The sequence below is a fragment of the Condylostylus longicornis genome, unplaced genomic scaffold (genome assembly GCF_029603195.1).
Source record: "Condylostylus longicornis isolate FDR11 unplaced genomic scaffold, ASM2960319v2 ptg000137l, whole genome shotgun sequence".
NCBI classification, from domain to species: Eukaryota; Metazoa; Arthropoda; class Insecta; order Diptera; family Dolichopodidae; genus Condylostylus; species Condylostylus longicornis.
The window spans coordinates 623,607-646,578 of record NW_026578105.1 but is presented as its reverse complement, the minus strand read 5'-3'; the positions used below and the strand labels follow the sequence as shown (position 1 = coordinate 646,578).

Genomic DNA, 22,972 nt, shown 5'->3' with positions numbered 1-22,972 from the left:
AAACTCCTACACCGTTGTGTGGAAATCTGAAATTTTATATGTACACAGATCATTACTAGAAGCTTATTTCTGTAGAATAAAATTTTTACATATCTCCTCCCCTCCAAAAGTTATACCTCCCCACAACTCTAAAAATGCCATTTTTAAACTATTTATTAAAATGGAATCATAAGCATTTATTAAATTTTGCAAACGCAGAAATATAGTGAATGACTTCTATAACAACAGCATACTATATATTTAAACTTTTAAAAAACAAAATGGCCGTTAAAATTTACCGTTATCTAAAATCCATTTTTTCCAAATTTTTGATGTCGTTTTTCTTCTAGAGCACAGGTGGTAGGAATTTTAACAGCTTTTAGATACCAATAAATAGTTCATTTCATTACAAGATACCGCCTCTCATTGTTTTGTAAAATTTAAATATTTGGCACCTTATATTTCTGAAACCACGAGCTTTTACAAATTTCTATAAACGCAGAAAGCTAATGGTAAGTTCTATGCCATTTTAAAATATATAAATATTTTTCTGAACTCATACAATTAACCCTTAAAATCGAGCATTATGTTAACCCCTCTTTAAATATATTTTTGCTTTATTTCAAAGGCTGCATAAATCGATCATCATAAATATATGCAATTCTAGAAGTAGTTTCGTACATGAATAAAAATAATACTTTAATAGTGTGGTAGATATACATAGACTATATTTAAAAGCAGTATTTTCACTTATTGAAGGGAAAAGTGCTACAATACAATTCATTGGTTTGACTCAACTTTATTATATGTAAATATCACGTCCATATGTCGATCGATACAAGATATTTGGCAACTCTTTTATTCTGAAATTAAAAATTTTTCAATATATGTATATATACGTATGTATGTATGTGGAAAGCCGATGAAGAAGAAAAAAGTTTGAGAAGCATGAAATTTTCTGTGCTAAAAAAACAAAACAAATCATTTTTTTGTAGTGATTAATGATACAGGTATTTCAACAATAATATTACATATATACATCAGATATTCACATATGTACATATATGCATTTTTGTATTTCAAAAAACAATCAAAAATCTATATACGTGCATAACTTATTTATGTATACATGTATGTGTAAACTCGTGTACTTGCAAGATTTCTGTGTGTTCTTAAAACTATTAATTTGATATATAGGTTATATACCTACATACATACATTTGATGGTAGCACACCTTAAATATTATAATAATTTTTTGAATTCATTATAATGTAATATGAGATTATGTTTAAAAGAATTTTTTTGAAATTCTGTTTTAAGATGAAATTATTCAAATTGCAGTGTTGAAATACACACTTACGTTATATTCTTTCGATATTTTTAATTTTAAATATTCTTATGTTCTATTAAATTACACGTACGTATAGAATATTTTCTTTACGAAATTAATTGTCGAATCTATTAAAATTTCCTAAATCTTCGCACAAAATCTAAGAATGCCATAACTTTTTATACCTCGCTTTCTGAGATTGTCTCTTGGCGTTGAGTACATCAAGCAAAATAACAGAAATTTTCTTTTGTTTTCTGCTCATTTATTATGTCGTAAGCTCAGAATTTTTGTGCTCCAACTACATCCTCACTATATACTTTTTTCATTAGGTTACTTTTTAGTCTTAGTGACTGTTCTCATGTGAAAGTTAACCCTTGCTTCGAAATCCGCATTCAAACTTCAAACGCAACTATTTATCAATGGCATGCATTTCCATTTCGATAATGCTCGGGGGTGTTTATCTTTATTCTATTTTAGTGAATCTACTTCTTTTTGCAGATTTAAATATTAAAATTTTCTTAAATTCATTTTTATTATCCCCAGCCCTTAGCATAGTCACTTAAATACCTCACTGTTTTGTTTAACAATGAAAGTCATGAAAAAAAAAACAATATTTCTCTACTGGTTAGAAGAAAAAATAAATGTTGGTCTCCAATCTCCATTGCCAGCTGAGCAATGCTTTTACATTTCTCTCTCTTGTTTTCAACTGAACTATAACTCTCTTTTTAAATTTTTTGTGAATTGTTTTTATTTAAAAAAGTCTTAAATGTATTTTTTTAAAAATTACAAAGGCGCACTATTGAATCTCAACATTGAATCTTTCAATTTAATATAGAGAATTTCTTAGGTATTAGTATGATCTACAATCTAGGTATGAGTGAATTTAAATTTTTCATTTTAAGTTAATCTTAAGTATGGGTTGAATCGAATTTCGGACTCTTACTTTATTTTTATATTTTTTTCTGATCTTCGTAGTTGTACCATATTGTTGTGTGTATATGTATTACTATTTAAATTTACTATCATAAATTAAGAAAAAAAAATAAATTTTTTTCTTGTATTCTTGTAACAATAATTTAAAAACATCATATTGCTAGAGAAAACAACACTCTTTTTAATTTTATTATTCGAAATTTACGAGTATTGCATATATGTTTCTCTTGAATTTTGTTTTTAGGATCCAAGTCCCATAATATTGTACTCGCATTTGTATATGTAGTTGCAGTTTTTTCATAGTATTACCGTTTATATTTTATACGCTTATAATATCTAATTTGATTGCAAGTACATATATGGAATGGGGTGATAAAATAATCAATTTTTTAATGCGTTAGTGAGACGTTGTCATTTTGATTGAATCAATATATTTTGACATTAATCAGATATTAGTAAGATTAGTAAATATATTAAATATACGTAGATATTGAACATTACGCCGGTTTGTTAGTAATTATAAAAAGAATCATTACAATAAAAATAGGAGCCTAATTATCAGACTAAACGCCTTAATTATCTTAAGCTGGATTCTTTAATTAAGGTGTTGACGGGGTAGGGGGGGAGAGCCCCTTTTTGTAATACTGACAGTTTTATTTTAAATTTACAGAGGATGTTTATTTTATCTGATATATTCTGTAAAAAAAAAGTTCAATCTACTTTGAATATTATGTCAAACTCAAAAAGATTTTTCTTTGCAACCAGGTAGTACAGCAGTTTTTCAACATTTTAAATTGTAATATTTACTGTAGCACTGGAAATTCATTTTTTGGTCTAAACAAAAAAATTACAAGCAACATAATATTGAAGAAATTATCGCAAATGTCTTATTTGACACAATATGTAGCTACTATTAAACAGAAATGCTTTTCTCTGCATATTAACTACTCTAGTTATGCATTTTGGAACATACTGCAATATAAATATTTACATTATATATGTATAATGTATTATAGATCATTTGTATTGTATTCCCATGCAATATGATATTTGGATATGTCGAACAGAACAGTATAGTGATTATGAGACCGTTCCTTTCATCGAAATGCCTCGGAACTATAATCAGTCATTACAAAAATAATATCAATACTGAGTACTAAAAAGAAATATAAATAATAAATATCAATAGCCAATATTTAATATAAAGAAAAACCCAGCTTGGTTGTCACCTAGTCAATTCAAAAAAATTAAATAAAAAGCTTTAATGCTCCCATATGTACACTTAATAATATTTTGGAAGTTAGGCTTACTGTACAGTTTGTAATAAAATATAGTCTTAGTAACCGATTCAAATTTCCTTAACTTCTTTATAACTAGTATTGAATATACTTTCATGTATTGGTTAAATTTATTGTTTTTTTTTGTATTTTTGAAAATATTTATTGCATATGAAAAAACAATTAATTTTATACATACATAAATTTATAACCACATTAAAAATTACTCTTTTTTTTTTTAATGGATGAAATTTTTTCATGTTTGTAAATGTCAAAAATTATGCATGTGGGTGTACATATGAGTATATGTATGTACTTATAATGAACATATTATGTATTGAATGTGTTATTCATTCTTAAAATACATGCATCTATATAGAAAAATATTTTCGGGAAATTTTATTAAACTATTTTTAAATATGATGATTTTCACGGGTTTTCCATAGAATTATGCAGTTATAAATCAAAGTATATATAGATCTTTGTATTTGTTCATCAGCTGGATTTGTTTATGTTTCTTAACAGTTTTTCATTTTGTTTTTTTGTTATTTTTTTTTTTGGTTTCATTTCTTTTTACAATTTTCCATTCATTTAAACTGTTAAAACATAATGAAAACAAGAAAAAAAAAACAAAATAAAATCATAAAAATTTTAATCGTTAAATTCCAGTAAATCACTTGAAATTAATTGAAAATTGCTTTCTCGTGTATAATTTTGTGGTATCATAGCGTAGTTATGTATGGTTTGTATGTATGTATTGAATAGGTTTACATACATAATATAGTATAGTTTAAAATTTTCTGCCTGACAAACTCCAATTATTAACAATTCTGTTGTTGGATTACTTGCTAGTGTTTTCTTTTTTTTTTTTTATATTTTATTTTAAATTATATTTATTTTATTGTTGTTTTGATATTCCATATTATTATTATTTTTTTTTCTTCATTTTTTTTTTTTGCATTATTTTTAAATCGTGTTCAATGGCTGGCCCATTGACATTAGAACTGTACTTGAAACTATTATTGTAATAATTTTTCTTTTTTTATTTTTTTTTTTTTTATAATAATGCAACAGTCAGTATTCATCTTCATAATTTTTTTATTTCAATTTTATTCTTTATTTTAATTAAAGTTTCTTCTGAAAATTGTAAATTTTTTGGTTTGAAAAAACAAGTCGATGGTGCATGTGCAATTTTTTTTTTTTTGAATGGGACAAAATATTTTTTAAGCATTTATGTTTACTGGAATCTTAATTGCTCTACTACTGTTTTAATAATTCATTTATTAAGGGGTTAAAGATCAACGAACAGACCAAAACACTTCAGTCTAAAACGTTTATGTTGGTATCAAGAAAAAAAAATCAGAACAGGTTTGCAACACCTACATGTAGTAAGTGGTATTATAAAGCCATGGATCCTAAAAAAAATTATTCAAGTGGACATTCACAGAAAATTTGAATTAATTTTTTTCTGAAGTTCAACACTAGTGAGTGTGCGGTAAGCTTCACAGTTATCTAACCTGGTAAAATTAAAGGAAATCATTAACTAATAATCATACAGACATAAAATAAAAATTTATTGACATAAAATTATAAAAATAACAGAAGGGAACGGATTAATATTGATTTTACAAAACTCAATAGCAATTTGGTTTAATTTTGAAAAACTAACATTTTATCACACATATTTTAATAGAATATTTTCTAGGACCATCGATTTATAAAGCATTAATATAAGAGATTTAATTTCTAATATAAAAATAATAACAGTTGCTTTTCTATATTATTTTTTTTTTGTGTATGAAATTTAATAAAGAAAATAACAGATTTAGAATTTTTATATTTTTTGCAATTTTTTTCTTATTGTTAACGTTTTAGAATTTCGTGATTCAAAAGTAAATTATATAATTTTTATTGGATACACAGATGTGCATATGTACGTATAATTTTGTAACCAATAATTGAACAAAAAAAAAAATCTTCATTGCAATGTAAACAGGTGATTATGAATTTTAATAGCAATTTTAAAAATTTTTCTATATATTTATTTTATACATACTTATTATACTTTTTGTATTTTAGTTTTTGAAAATTGGTTAAACACTCTATTTAATAAACATGCATTTGTATATTAGCCTATATCATATGTAATTGGGATTGTTGAACAGCTATTAAAGGTAAAGAAAGAATTTAAAAAATGAGACTATTAAAAGGTTAAAAGTTAGTAAGTTTTAAATGTTATGAGAATTTTTAGTTTATAATATTCAATACAAAGTTACATGAATATGTAGAGCAAAAAAAAAAAGAAAAGCAAATTATATATTTGCTAATATCTACTTTGATGGGTCATTGATGAGCACTTTTAAAGTATTATAAGATTGAATGTTTTCGTTATTTCCGTTATATAAGAATGCGTGCACAAAAAAAAATATTTTTTTTACAAAAATTTTAAGAAACCTTTGAAATAAATCTTATGCTAATTTTTAAATCATTATCTTTAATAATATACAGTAGATATTTAAAAACTTTTAAACGATACTAAGTAAAATACATATACGTATATCAGGCTACACCATCCAATATAGTTCATACATTGTTTCACTTGTACCATTTGTGGAATAAAGTGTGATAACTTACGTTATAAAGTACATAATAATTTGTTATATGTTTTGATTCAATTTTATGTATTTTCCAAATATAATTGCATAAATATTGGCGAAATAGAAAATAATTTGAGTTATTAGCGACATCTTCGTTTTGGTAGATGAAAGTGTGAAATTATGTATTAATTTGATGATTAAATAAGAAATCTAATCTTGTAATATCGATGTATGGTTTAGGTATTGGCGCATCTGCATGGAAATATAAAGTTAAGAAAAATATTTAAGAATAAAATGTAAAACACCAAATAAAATTATTGATAAGAAGTACATTGCCATGACATCCTGTAACTAAACTCATTAGCTGCTTTAATTTTTATATTTCTCCAAAAATTTAATTAAAAACAAAAAAAAATAAAAAATAAAAAATAAATACACCATTTGATCAATTTCAATTATAATCGATTTCGTTTAATAGACATTTTAATTAAAGATTATATAATTATTAATTGATAATAATTATATATTATATATGTTTTTGTATATATATTATATATATATACATATATATGCATGTATCAAGGTTTTTTTTTAACAAATACAATATGTTTTCATTTTTTGTTTTGTTTTTTGTTTTTATTTTCATTTAGCGAAAATCCTAAATTAAAATATATCTTCTATGTAAAGTATTTATATAATATATTTTATATATTACGAAGACATTATATTATACTTGTACATAATATGTGTATATTTATATTGCGATTATTTTTGTATAATTTTTGTATATTTAAAATTTTCCTATTAAATTGTTCATGTGAATATTTATTTAATTCATTTTCTATATAATATATGAATGTAGATAATTTTTGTAATTTATAATGAAATTTTTTTTTTCATATATTATAAGTAAATATTATGGTATGTCTGAAAAACAGTAATATATATTAGAGACTTTTCATGAATTGTAAATTATTATATTTATTGTAAATTGTTTTGATACATAAGTTTTTTATCATAAATAAATTGACTTTCGTAATATTTTTTTTTGATATTTTTGAAGTTAAGTAGCTTTATTAATATATTGCAATATGTATATATTTATAAAATGTACAATTATGTATTTTTAAATACAAACATAATGCAATTGTTTAGTATGTATGTTATAATATGTTATATACTTTGAGAAATTTTTTTTTTTATTTTATAATAAATCTTTTATTTTCATATAATGTCAATTGTAATATATTATTTTAAATACATAAAATTTATACACTGTTTATATAGTATGCAAACGACTATGACTTTCATATGTAAAAATTTACATACACATCATAAGTATTGTATTCATACTATGTTCATAAATATTTTAAACATATAAATATCTATATATATATATATATAAATATACATATATTATATATTTAATTTTTGGAAACTCCTAAAAATTTTAATTAAAATGCGTCTTAAATGTATAATGTTTCAATATTATATATCTTATACGACAATATTATAATTAGTAACGAATTATTTGATACATAATACTTTTGTATTATAATAATGATAATTTACATTTCTGTTTGAAATTGTTTTCCAAAAAAAAAAAAAATTAACAAATAAATATTGCATTCTGTTTTATCGCACTTTTCGCAATATAACTATATACTTATATTTGTTCGTCATATATATGTACATTAATATAGTATATAATATACAATAATTTAATTATATATTTAGGAAATTGTTGGAATACAATTATAACAATTTTTTTTTTTTCAAACTGAAATATAATGAGATTAATTTACTTTACTTTGCAAAATCATTTTTCTAAATTACAAAATTTTGTAAAACTTTTTTATTGACTTTAACAAGTGAAGTAAATTCATTTTTTTATTTAATTTTTTGTTTTTAGTTTTTTTTTTTTTTTTAAACTTTTTTAACATATATTATTATATCACATTTGTTAGAAAAACAAAACTGAAAACAAAAGACATAAAAAATAAATCTACCCAAATTAAAATTCCTTCAATATAATTAATAATAATTAAAATTATTTAAAATTGTTTATTTAAAAAACAAACTCTAGTTTGCAAAACTTAACTTGTATAATGGACAAATAAAAATTCTTGTTTTTACACTTCTTGTTTAAATAATAAATAAAATCAAAGTTCATATTATTAGAATATAATCTTAAAAACGTTCTTAAAACAATATTATATCATTATAAATAAAATTGATATCATGAATAAAACACTCGATCTCTTTTTTTTTTTTACGCAATTATCACAAACATAAAAAAGAAAAGTTTAACAACTTTTTTCATATTATCAACACATTTTAAGTACATATATTTTGAAATTAAAAATATCATTTAATTAATATATTTTTTCATACATTTACCTTACATAATTCAAGCACAAAACTAACAAAATATTATCTAACAATTAAATCTTTATAAAAGAAAATTAATTTTACTTGAAAAGCTAAGAAACTGTTATCATGACCAGGATAAAATGAATTTGTAGATTAAATTATAGTTTTTAGAAAACAAAATACAAACTTGATATGATCAAAGAAAGAAAAGGTTGATAACGATGTTCAATAAAATAGCTACATAGTTTGTTTCATTGAAAATTCATTTAGTAAAATATATAGAAATTAAGTTTTGTTAATTCTTTTAACTGTATTACTAGAAGACCCTTTTTTTTGGAATATTTCTAGTTTGGAATGTTCCATTAAAGTTTAAATGAAACGAAGTTTCAAAAACTTCAGGTAACAAACAAATAGGTAGAGCAATATTTTTCTCTAATAAAAATTTTATATGATAAATGCAATTTTTTTATTTATTGCATAAAACGAAAAATATAATAAAAATCAATCAAATGATTGGATTCAAGAAAAAAAAATTTAATTTTTAATTTTAATTTTAAGTTGTTAACAGTATAAAAGAAAACGAATTGTAAAGTGAGGCAAAATCTCTATTAACAAAAATTATTAAAATATTTTATATAGAAGAAATATTTAAACTGTTAAATACTAGAAATAAGAATTTAAGTAACAAAACTATATTTTTTACTATATTATTTAACATATTATATTTGAAAATTCTTTAGAATATCAGAAAATTATACATATTTTAAGATAAATTTTATAAATTTGGTCAATTACTTGTTTCTTTTAACATTACTTTCAAAATTGAATATTTAACAATTGACCATTTAACAAAATATTTAAATAAAGAAATTTTTGAAAAATATATTTTAAAAATAATAAAACAGGTATTTATATAATCATTAATAAATGTAATAAATTTTGTTTCTTTGTTATGTGCTTTACTTTAATTAGATATGATTTTGCTATATCGTTTATACTTATTCTTCATATAAATATATTTTAATTAACAGAATTAAATTTCATACATTTTTTATACATTTTATTTTTTTTTTCTTTTAAAATTTAATTATTTAATATTTGTTTTTCTTTTTTTTATATTTCTAGTATTTTTGAAATAACTTTACATTTTATATGATTTTTTGTTTTAGTTATAATTATACGCCGTTGATGCACCACAACTCATATTTCACGATAATTTATTATATTTTACTTTTGGTTCATGAATAGATTAAAATATTGCTTTAAATCACATTTATGAATAATAATAAACTATGAAGTTATTATGAGCTGTAGTGTGTCTAGAGCATAATATTAAAGATCCTCTTTTTTTTCTTCATTAATTATATTTTATTTTCGTAATACAACTTTTTATTTTAATTATTCTAAAAATTTAAAAACAAATTAAGTTTTTGCAAATCTTTTTTGTGTATTTTTTTTTTTGTTTTTCGTTTCCTTTAATAAATTTTATATCATTATAAACATATACATAATAAAACTTTAATAGTTTTTTAGGAATAATATAATATTATTATAAATATGAAAGTGGAGGAAAAAATATTAGGGAAAACTTTTTATTTTATCTTTTGTTTTATATATATGTATATATTTATGTTTTTGTTTTCTATTAATAACCAAACAAATTTAAATATTTTGTTTTTGTTATTTTGCCTGAATATTTAAGTTTAATCTTCCTTAGATAAACTACCAACATCATTGAGAAATATTTCTGGTGTCAAAATATGAGAAGAACCTACTATAACTTCCCAATTTTTAACTGCATTTGTAACTTCATAGGCACATCGCATTTCGGACATGCTAACACCACCAACAACAAATACAATTAGCCTTGGAACATTTTTTACGGCTGTTTGTGTTTTATCCTTATGCCAGTGTCCATATCGTGCACTAAAATTTTTCAACGTTATATTAAAAAAAAAATATTTTTTTATATTTTTTTAAGTTTTAAATAACCTGGTAGGTGCAGCATGATAAGTAGGATTTTGATTACGGCCTGCTAAAAACTGGAAATGTCGACTATCCAATTTGTCTTCAATACAATCTTCCATAACATCTTTAATTACTGGTGTCCAACGTGACATCTGGTAAGTATGTTCAGTGATTCTTTCCTTTCTTGGTACTGAATATGGTTTTTTACGATTACCCTAAAAATTTTAAAATTTAAATATTAAGTATAATTTTATAAATTAAAGAATCTAAATTACATCTGAAATGACATTGACACCCAAATAATTCAAATTTCTAATCATATCTTGATCTTTTGGACTGAGTTGAGCATGTGTAAATAATTTTGTAAGATTTTCCTCTGATATACCATTTTTAATCATAACGTACAATGCAATAATACGAACTTTATCATAATTAGAAACATTCTAAAATTAAAATAAACCATTATTTATGTAACTTGCTATTTGAAAACAAAAATTTAATATATTCATCTATGATTTTGTTTTTATTACTTACCGCATCCAATAAAATTGGGACGATATTACGCATATGATCTTTAATTTTCTCTCCTTCAGCATCTGTACCCATTGCAAGGTCTTGTTCAACACGGCATAGTTTGTCAACGTAGTTCTATATTATATTGCATGCATATAATTATGCAAAAATAAAAAATTTTAAATTAAACTCAATTTAAAAATTGATATTTTATATCACAAAACATTTAATATAACGCGTGTGTGCTGTACTTTAAAATAAAATTTTAAATAGTGCATAAAAAGTTTATCAATACTCTTTGGAAAAAGAAGTGAATAGAATAAATTTTAACATTTTATTATAATATTATATCTGATAAGCTATAAATATTGAGCAATAAAAAAAGAAACTAGATATAAGATTGAATCTTATTGTTTTTACAAAATTAAATATTAAAAGATGATAATTTGCAATTAAGAGGCTTGGTGTTAGTTTTTTTTTAATTTAATAAAAACCATTTTCTTTATCAAACCTGATACGATTTCATGCAATCTTCTGCCAAATGTAAATGAGTAGAATATTTTGATAATTCTTTCTGATATTGTGGCATTTTTTTAATCATTTGTGAAAGATCTCTCATTGATGCTTTGTCAGCTAAAACAGAAAAAAAAAATAGAAATAGAAACTTTAATTCCTTTATGAAAAAAAAAAAATTTAATACTTTTTTAAATGAACTATGTATTGTCAATATAATGTATGTATGTGTATATTTTAATTAATTGCTTACTTGTTGACATTCTTTTTGAATCAGTGAATTTTTTTAAATTTTGTGTAACCTGAGTTGAAACAACAGCGATATGTTGATGACGTAATTCAACCCATAATTCATCATTTTCATCTAATAAAACTTCTTTATCCGGTTGATTAGGCCCTGGACAAAACTTATATACATCATTAACAATTGGTAATAAATCATAGGCCATTGCCTGTAATGTTAGCTCATGTAATAATGGTGATACACAATCAAAACCACGATCTAATATTAATAATTGAGATCGTGCTTTTTCGGGACCTTCACCCATTGTTGGTTCATCAGCTTTATAGGCATCCAATTTTTGTTGAATTGAAGCAGCTAAATCAACATTTCTATCCCAATCAGAACGATAACGTACTGATGGATATTCACCTAAAGTTGCACATAATGTTGCAACTTGTTCTGCAATACGTTCAATATGTTTAGCCCGAACTGAAGCAAATGCTGGTGAATATAGGCATTGAAATGTATCCGGGGAATCAAGAGAAAATACCTATACATTGTCATTTGTCAATTTGTCATTATGAGAAATATGTAATTGTTTATTGTAGTTATTATGAGGGACAAATTAAAGAGAAATAATTTAAAAAAAAAAATTAATTTTTATATATGTTTATATTTTTTTTTTTCAAAATTAAATTTTGGATTTAAAGAATTACAATTTTTTTTATTAATTTGTTACTATTGTCTTTTGTTTTGTTGCTTTGTAAACATTTATTACATTAACATTATTCAAACGTGAAACACAAACAAACAATTTACCAAGTTAATGATTTATTTTATATTTTTTTTTGGAAATGTTAAACATTTAAGAAAACATTCATAGATCTTGTTAGGATTTTTAATGTCAAATACAAACATTGATATTAGTATATATATATACATTAAACACATTTTTACAAATATTCAGTTCATAAAATTGTAACTCTGGTTAATACTATAGAAATAGAAGTAATAAAATGTTACAAACATCCAATATAAGAAGATAAGAAAAAGATAGATTCTTATGAGCATTAAGATTTTAGTCTTATAGAATTTCCCTGATATATAGGTAATACAGAAAGATACAGAAAGGATGTATTAACAGAAACAGTTATATTAAAGATGTATATTAGTCAATTAGTTTGTTAAACAATGAAAATCGCAAAGAAACTGAAATTCGAATTTTAATCGCCATTTTAAATACAAAATGCACGCACATTTATATTAAAAGCTAAAATATATGTTTAATAAAAAATAAAAGTTTTAAATTTTATCACTTATCGCCAAAAAAAAAAATTGTTTCATAATAAATGATTTTTAAAATTTCCTTTAAAATTTTATTTTTTATAGAACACCAGCGCTTTACATTTCAATTTTTAAGCACTTGTGGAGAAAAGTAAAGGAAAGCTGTTATACAAAAATGCAAGATACCTACCTACTCCACTTCAATTAATAAAATTACAAATTTATTTAAATTTTTCTTTCTCAATCTCATTTATGCGTTTTAAAAAATTTCATATCGTAAAAATTTTCTTTTATCGTAAAAAAATTACGATATAATTTTTTACGATATAATTATAATTTTTAATTTATAAAAAAACAAATGTTTCAGTTTTATTAATTGAAGATTTTTTAATTTAATTTAATTTAATTTGAAATATATTCTTTAATTGATTTGAAAAAATCTTTTATGAAATTAAAATATACTTGCAAAGTCAAATTGGAAAGATTGTCGAAGAAATAATTTAGAATTAATTGTTAGGAAATAAAACTATTTATGGTAAATTAAAATCAGAAATGTTAAAGTGCTTGAAAATTAATTATTTCTAATGTGTTTGTTTCAAAATTTTTGAATATTGTGATTTTTTAGTATTTGGGATACATTCAATTAAATTTTCTTTATATGTGCTTTAGTGAAAATTTTTACAAAATTTATTTTATTGTTATATACAATTTTTTTTTATTTTGTAGGAACGTGCTTTGCAATTTGTTATTATTGTTTTTAATTAAAAAAAAAATAATTGTGATCGAAGACATCATTTTATAAAACACTTAAAAGGAAAAAAAAATATGTATATATAAATTGCACACAACTAAAAAAAAAAAAAAAATAGAAATACATAGACGTTGTGACGGGATAGAAATTGAAGAAATAGCGAGAAATTATTTAATTTGAATTCCTGTATAAACTGATAACATTTTTATTTGTATCAAATTATGTTTTTAAGTGAAATGAAATTTATTTTTTTTTTGTTTTGCCATGATTTTCAATGAAGTGAAATTATTTTTTATATTTTTACGATATTATTTTGAAATATATATAAAAATAATATATACAAATCCTTCTGGATCAAAACTAAATATTTTCTGAAAAATATATAGATTTATATAAAAAAATTTATAAAGAAGAGAAAAAAAGGAAATTTTTTTCGAGCATATTCTCTATTACAATCTTTCATGTACACTTTAATAAAAAGATAAAAAATTTTCTGATTTTCTGAAATAGCAATTTTTTTTTTTATAAAATAGCTTTCTTAATACGAGCAAATAACAATTTTTTAAAAATTGAAAGCAATTTTTATAAAATTATCGAGAAAATGGGCAAAATATATGCTCGTATTTTATTACAGAAAATATTGAAAGATTATAATAAAGTTTATAGCAGCAATTAATTAGTATACTGAAAGAACAAACAAATTTTGTTTATTAAAAATTACATTTGAAAATTTTAAGAATAGATAAGTAATGTTCTGTTTTTTTTTGTTTGTTTTTTAATTAATTTAATCATTCAACTTTACTTAAATGTTTAAAATTTAATATTCACAGATTAAAAGAATAAAATCTTGAAAATATCCAATAATATAATTTTATAAAAAAAAATTAAATTAAATTAATTAATTATAGTACATAATAATTATCTTTAATATGATATTGTATTATACTGACTTCATTTCTACAATAATATGATTATTTTTAAATATACAGACCTATTATGTGCCATTTATATGTAATAGGCTATGAATAATTTATACATATTATGCTCCAATTGAACATGAAATAAACAATTTAAACTTTTTGAACATTACAAAAATGTTTTTTTCGGCTTTGTGCTATTAAAATAATTCTGAACTTTATTTACATATGTATATACAAATAACAATATTGTTAAATTTATTAATTTATTTAAAATTTATTTTTTGAAAATTAATAAAAAAAATTTTAAATTTTGATAGTAAAAAAATTGTAAAATTCAATGTAATAAGAAAATAAAATAATTTTATAGGAACAATTTTTATTCTAAATGTCCTAACATAATAATTTCATATACATACGTACATTTTAAAACACAATTTATTGCCAATTAAAACTACACTATTAATATTTTTCAACTTAAATTTAAACATGTGTATGTATGTATATAAATTTGCTATACAAAAATTTTAGAACATAATATTTTTATTTTGTATACTTAAAATTTAAGAAAATCAATCAATTTTTCAATCCAATGTAAGGAAATTTTCTTATATGAAAAAACAACAAAGCAACAAAAATGAGGTGTATGAAAAAATTTATTTTTAGAAAGTAAATGAACAAAACCCCTTTCTAATTGAACTAATTTACACCATTTGTTTTGGAAAGGGTTTTTTTTTTATTTGAATTGCAAATGACACTTTAGGAATTTTAAAAGAATTAGAAAATTTCCTGTTCTCGAAATGTATATTATTAGTACATAAAAGTTATGTGCATGTATTCAAAATATCAAGAAATTTTTCCAATTTTTACAAGGACATACTAGAAATATATTGAAATAGAAATTAAATTCAATGAAATATTTCATTTAAAATACGTATACATATATATATACATAATATATTTTAAATTCAGAAATGATATTACAATAAAAATATTAAAGGAATATCATATTAAAGATAAATTTATAAAATATTATGATTATGTATGGATATTGTATAAATATATCGGGAAATTCGGATATGATTTACTAATATAATTATCATAGAAAATTTTTTATATAATTTTATTATGTGACAATTTCAATTGCAGAAAATTTATACCTGCTATGTACTTTTATATGAAAATATTAAGTTTAACAAAATATATTTGTTATACATATTAATGAAATATAAATAAAGAAAAAAATATGTATCAAATATATATACATATATTAAAATAAACTATTTTTGACACTTAAATCTCCCATATTAGATTAAATAATTAAAATTACTTACAAATTAACAAGTAAAACACCCAATATATTTATATTATTCATACATTTAATATGAAAATTTTAATTTTTATTAGAATATCAAATTCTACATGCGAATACAAACATCATTAATAACAAAGTAACAACAATATAAATTCAAATATAATTCAAATGTAATTATGTAAAATGTTAAATTTTATAATCGAATCCATTTAATTGAATTTAATTATATAAATAAAAAAATAACTACGTAAAATTAATTTACGCTATAACATCACTTCAATTTAAGTGAATTCTATTTTTGACGTAATTATTCAGAATATTTGAAATTCAGCCACAAAAGATCAACTACTTATATACATTTCTTCTAAAACAAATTAAAATTTATCTAATTTATAACAATTAATTTATTAAAAAAAAAAAAAAATTAATGAATTTTAAATTATTCATTCTTTGTATGCAATTACTTATAAAAAAAAAATAGGCCGTGCAAATTATGATTAGAAATAAATAAATGAATAAATAAATAAATAAATAGAATATTATTTAAAGAAAAAAATCATGTTAGGAATTACTTAGTATATCAAGAGTTATTATTTGACTGTTGTGTAAATTTTTCCCTTAAAGCTTAAATGTAGACACTTTAAAAAACAATTTTATTTTGTTGTGTTTCTTTAAATTTTATTATAATTATGATTCATTATCAATTTCAATGGGTAATTTAATGTTAATATGTATGTATGTATTCCAATTTTTTTTATATATAATGTAATTTACATATGTAAAAAAAAATTTATTTGGATTTTTGATTTTTTGTATGTATGTATAATGTGTGAAATAGAATTAATAATATAAATGAAACCATGTTTAGTTGTTATTATAAATTATCACAAGACTTACTGTTACTCGATTAACAGTGAAAATATATTTATTCTTAATATATACATATACAAAAAATTTCAAATAAAGAAAAATTACTTTGAAATTTTCTAGATATACATTGATTTAATTTATATTTCTAAAAATATTAATATTATTTCAGATTTAATAATTTAAAAAATGGGAATAATTTTTGAAAAATCAAAAGTTGAACGAGCTTAAAATTAAATCTTAAATAATTAATTTTAAAACAATTTACTATTATAAAATTCCAATCAGAATATCCAGAAAAGATTTTGAAAGACCAAAATTTCCTGTAAAATTTACATAATAACAAACGAGTTTTCAAGAACCTCTAATGGTTTCAAAAATTTTTTTTTTTGAATTTATAAAGAAAGTTTACTATATTATGTAAGTACATACCATTGTATAGGATTATATAATTTTCTTATCAGTTATAAGTTATTTTTTAATGTTCGTTTAGAATTTCATTATAAACTTTTTGTACAAAACGAAATCTAATATAAGTACCTAAAGTTACAAAATCGAAATTGTTTCTGTTTGAAGGCACATTTATTGTGTAAAAATTATATGTTTTCTGTATATACCTGAAATTACTCTAGATATGTGGCCCACCTCCGCAACATCACAAAATTTTTATGTTATATATATGAATATTTTCAGTTATATGAAAAAATGAAAATAAATTTTAAATATGAGAAAATGTACGCAAATGTAACTTATTGAAATTCTTAAAAATTTTTATTTATATTTAAAAGTAACGATAATTAACACATAAAATTATAAAACGTAAACATTCAATAACATATCAATTCTACAACATTATATTAATATGGAATCAAATAACAATATAACACAAAATATAATGCTCATATAATTTTTTTAAATATAAATGAATTCAAGCTAAATAAAATTATTTTCCTTTATTCTTTGTATTTTAATTATGTAAGTGTCTACAAAAGCTTTTATTCACAAAAACATGCAAATTCAATAGAAAAGTGTATATTATACGAGTAGTTTATTGGGATACAATGAAAATAAATGTATTCTTTTTCTTGAAATTCTTGGACGCATCAGACCAAAGGATGCATCTTAAAGAATATGGATAATTGTATTTATTGTAAAAAGTATTTTTATTTAACATTAAAAATTTCAAATTTTATATAGAGTAACTAAACAATTTAATTTTCCTTAGTACGCTAAACTTTCAAATTCTGCGCTTGTAGGAAAATTGTGTACAATCGATATTATTGTGTAACATTTATAATTTACAAATTCATTGTATCTCAAATTTTTCTATACATTTTAATATATACTTTTTTTTTTCTCTTTCATGCATATTATTTTGTGAATTAATTAAAATACTCAAACGTACTAAGTAAAAACTTAACATTTTGACGTAAAGTATTTTATAGAGTCAGTGTAAACGTTTGTTTACTTTTTGATATGTCGCCAATATAAAATGTATGTCAAACCAATAAATAAATGCGAATTTTAAATTACAATATTAAATTTATTATAATTCTAAACAAAAAAAAAATTCCAAAATAAAAATTATATATGTACGTACGTTTGTACATTCACGTACTTTCGTATTTGTTTTTCTATTACTGAATATTAAATTAATTACATAATCTAGTTCATAAGTTTATTTTGTTCAATTTATCGCAAAAAAAGAAAATTTTGCTATTTAACTAAATAAAAATAGATAAAAATAAACTCAAAATATATTATGCGATAAATCTATTACAATTAATTTTCATTTCTACGTATTTTACTAATTTAATTTACTAAATAAATTTTATTTTCTACCTTTCACACACTGTGTTTCAAATAAAACAAAAGTTAAATATAAAAACAAAATATTATTTTCTTTGAAGGAAAATAAAAAAAAATTAGCCTAATTTCATTTAATAAATTCTAAATGAAAAATTTATAAATCAATATGCACACAGTGAATTCGAAAATTATAATTTGTATTTTAAAATTACATTCGTATCATGTTACTGTAATTGTAATGTAATTTTTCTTCAAATTACAATGTACTTATGTACATAAAAAGAAATTAAATTCCTTTTTTAATTTCTACAAAAAAAAAATAATTACATGAACAAATGTATAATAAATAATGTGAAATCTTATTGAATAAAAAAAAATATATTTTCAAATATTACTATTAATATAGTTTAAAATAAATATCGCATTCATTTGTTGTTTTAATTTGTTTGACATACAATTTAAGGCGTATTTTGATATTTGTGTTTTTGTATAATGTAACAATTAAATTGAACACTACAAAAAATTGCAACAAAACTTAAGGAGAATCTTTTTGGTTGTTTGTTTTTATTTATTAAGATTTTATCTTCGTTTTTCTTTTAATATGTTAATCGATGCAGTATATTTATGTCTTTTTTTTATGTCATTTTTATTCAAATAGATTTGAATATTAATTTTTATTCATTATGTATCTAATAATATACGGTTAAAAAATTTTCATTTTTTAATTATTTCGCACCTGACATTCATATGGAAGAAATGCAATATTGATCTCCTTTAGAGTTTTGATCTTTCTTGCAGCGCACGATTTACACAAATCGTTAAATAATTCCTCAGGGCATACTATAATTATAAAAAGGGGGTGGCAAAATAATTTCAACATATTTATTAATAATGATTATTAAATTCTTAATTATTATTATATGAATAAATACATTGAAATTATTTTTATAATTATTAAAATAATTCCGTAAATTTTTTTATTTATAAATTCGTTAAATGTAAAAATCTTGTTATATTGAGAAATAAATAAAAAAATTTAAAATGAAAATACTTAGTTAAAAAAATGTAAATTTAGATTTCTAAGATTGTGTTATCAATTCACAAAAAAAAAAATATTTGAAATAAAACAATATTCTGCATATTATTAAAATTAAGTTCAAATTTTATCGATTTAGTTACTAATTTAGAACTACTTAAGTTCTTATATGATTTAATCATCCTACAAATCATAAGAAAAACTATTTCATTATTATAAAAGAAATATGCTTTCAATCATATTTCTAAAAAAAAAAAACAAATTACAAATTATATATTGAAATTAAAATTCATTTATAAAATTTCTTTAATTTATATGGGATAATTTTTTAAATAATAATTTGAGCAATGCAGCTAAAATTGTATAAAATAAAATCATAGTAACTTTTTATATTATTTTTTAATTTATTATAAAAATTAATTTTAAAATGTACTTTATTCAATTACATATCAATTAATATATTGATATAAATTAATAGAAGTATTTAAAAGAATATATTTAGACTTAAATTAAGAAGGAATTTTTATTTAAAAATTAAAATTCAAAAATTGCGGACTATGTATTTAATGATGAAATATCAAATATGAATATTAATACAATTTAAAAATTATAATTAATTATCACCAACAACAAAACAAATGAAAATTATGTTGAACGGATTAATATGTTTATTTGAATAAAACTCAAACACTTTATCTTATACAAGAAAAAAATTAAAAGTAGAATTGTTATATAATATCATATGAAAAATGTACCCAGTATGCAGACAAAAACCATTACCATATTATATTTATGATAATATTGTTAGTATGTATTAATTTTCGCTATATTTAAAAGCCATTATTAAAAACCGTTTTTGTTTTTGCAATTTGTTTTATGATTATAAATTTAATCACCTGCTCTTCAAACGGTATAAATGCTATATTTATTTCTACACAGCATTTAAAAAATTTAAGTACATCTTTTCGAAGTTCTAACATACGGAATATATGATCAGGCATTGCTAAATAAATTATTTTATAATTTTTATTCAATTCTCTAAAAAATATTTACAAAATTATGTATGTGTAAAATTATTTAATTTTATAAAATGTAAAATTTCTTTAATATTTAAATTTTTTTTACTTAATGAGAGTAAGTTGCATTCTTAACATTTTCCTTTTCCAAGTCATTTTTATCATTAATCAGCTTTAATAATGAAGTAAAGTAAGGATATAAAAAACAACAGGATTCATAAAAATAAAAAATTAAAAAATTAAATAATTTCTATTTATGGAAGGAGTTGTTAATGAAATTTTTTATTGGAAATCAAAGAATAAGCATGTAGCCAAATAAGTTTTGAATGTTTTTTGACTTGGAAAAAAAATACAATGTTATTAACTGTAAAATCAATTTTTCATTAATAGTATTTATTTTTAATGTGTTATTTTTCTAAAGTTTTTTAAAAATATTTAACAATTATGTACTACTTACCTTCGGTAAAGAACACATGTGCATATCGATACATTGGTCGGTTTGGATGTGCAAAATCGCGAATCAACCCACCAACAGATTCATCTGAAGGAGTTATTAAATAAACAGCTTCCATCGTTGGCAAAGGTTCTCTCTTTTTATGTATATCTTCGACCACTAAAATTTTACATTAAATTTGTCATATTTAAAATATAAATATGTATATTAAAATAAAAGCGATGTTTTACACATATTTTAAAAAAATATCTATTTACAAGTTATTCCTTCCGCACTAATATCATGCATTTTACAACATGCTGATACCATACGCATTGCAAGTTTATCAACAACAAGAACACGCCATTCTACACCACCGGGCGGTTTTGCTGATGTTGCAGCAGCTCCCGGCTTTTTTGTTGGAGCTGGAGGCTTGTATTTAATAACCTCGTTCATAATTTCTAAAAGTAGAAAATAATAATATTAAAGAAAAAATTCAATTTTTTTCCAATGTTATCAATACAATAGCAATAAAAACCTAAATAATATGCATAAAATTTATAAGTCATACTATAACACATAGTTACATACACATTTTATTAAGTGATGTTTACTTTTGTTGTAAATCATATTTCTATAAGGAAACTTAAATTGAAAAACAACAACTGACTAACTACGTATTCCATTAAGTTCTAAAGAGATGAGGCATTTGTTGATAATATTTTTTGCAATATGCAAATGTAAATTTTTATATTTATTGAATTGCAATTCCTATGAACGATTCCTTTATAATTTAAAAAAATTTAGCAAATGTTTTATATAATTTATAAATAACTGAAGGATGCGTTTATTCTTTACAAATATACAATTAGTCATGAAAACATATTAGTCATATTTTTAAGTTGGGTAAAGATCTTCTAATGTAATAATTATTTTTATGACAAGTTAAAAAAAAACCCATGGTGAACACTTGTTAATTTTTATAAAAAAACAGATCGTTAAAAATTAAATATAATGGATTTGAAATTGGAAAACAAAATGTAAATAAAAACAATTTCAAAATTATTTCATTGATATTTAATATAATGACGTCATGACATATCTGCAATTTGCGCAAAGGCATTTGTACATGGGAAAAATCAATATTTTTTTACTCTTTTTTAAATCTTATTGGTATTTTAAAATAAATTTTATTTTTTACAATTTCATTTCAATTACATAATTTATTATTAATGTAATTTATTCATTTTTTTTCTTAAATATTATAATCAATATATAGACATTTCTTGCAGGGCGTATCCAATTTATTTTTTTTTTCTTGCATGTCTCTTTTATATTGATTGTAATTAAATTAAATTTTATTTCATTACGAAAAAAATTTAACACATTACTCTAAAGCTATAATTATTAAATAATTATATATATATTTTTTACTTACTTTGCCCCACTAAAACTTTTAATGCCATTTTTTTGTTTCTATTTTTAAAATTTGTAATAAAAGAAATTTAAAGTTTGTTCTCGACTGATGAAATTTTCTTATTTTAGTCTTTTACTGCAAAATTTGTGTAAGCAACACAAATGACATTAAATGTCAATTAAAATAGATCAACATTGCCAACTATATTCGTTTCTTTTACATCAGAATGGAAATATAATGAGTTAAAGAGATTTACACTCAATCAAATCAATTAATAAAAATGAGTTATATGTTTTTACTACATATATTTTTTCTCTTATTCTGTCAACCGTGTTTTCTCTCTAAACAGGAAAGTATGTGCGTATTACGTATAATAAAATAGTTTCGATTGTAATTTGTTTTCTGGCATAGAAAAATGGT

At 21.2% G+C, this 22,972-nt stretch overlaps 1 protein-coding gene across 2 annotated transcripts; it reads right to left on the bottom strand.

The window, feature by feature from the left end:
• Window positions 1-9,552: 9,552 nt before the first annotated feature.
• On the bottom strand, window positions 9,553-22,711 carry LOC129615547 (protein ROP). Of its 2 annotated transcripts, none has more exons than XM_055530786.1 (10): window positions 22,574-22,711; window positions 21,414-21,596; window positions 21,160-21,315; window positions 20,583-20,689; window positions 11,738-12,257; window positions 11,483-11,604; window positions 10,993-11,106; window positions 10,734-10,901; window positions 10,483-10,673; window positions 9,553-10,416 (listed from the first exon to the last, which is right to left on the bottom strand). In XM_055530786.1, the coding sequence occupies exons 1-10, from the start codon at window positions 22,599-22,601 to the stop codon at window positions 10,194-10,196; spliced, it is 1,812 nt and encodes a 603-aa protein (XP_055386761.1). In that variant the 5' UTR covers window positions 22,602-22,711; the 3' UTR covers window positions 9,553-10,193. The 2 variants fall into 2 exon arrangements, with proteins under 2 accessions (XP_055386761.1, XP_055386762.1); XM_055530787.1 differs by lacking the exon at window positions 20,583-20,689 and adding an exon at window positions 19,387-19,490.
• Between the last annotated feature and the right edge of the window lie 261 nt (window positions 22,712-22,972).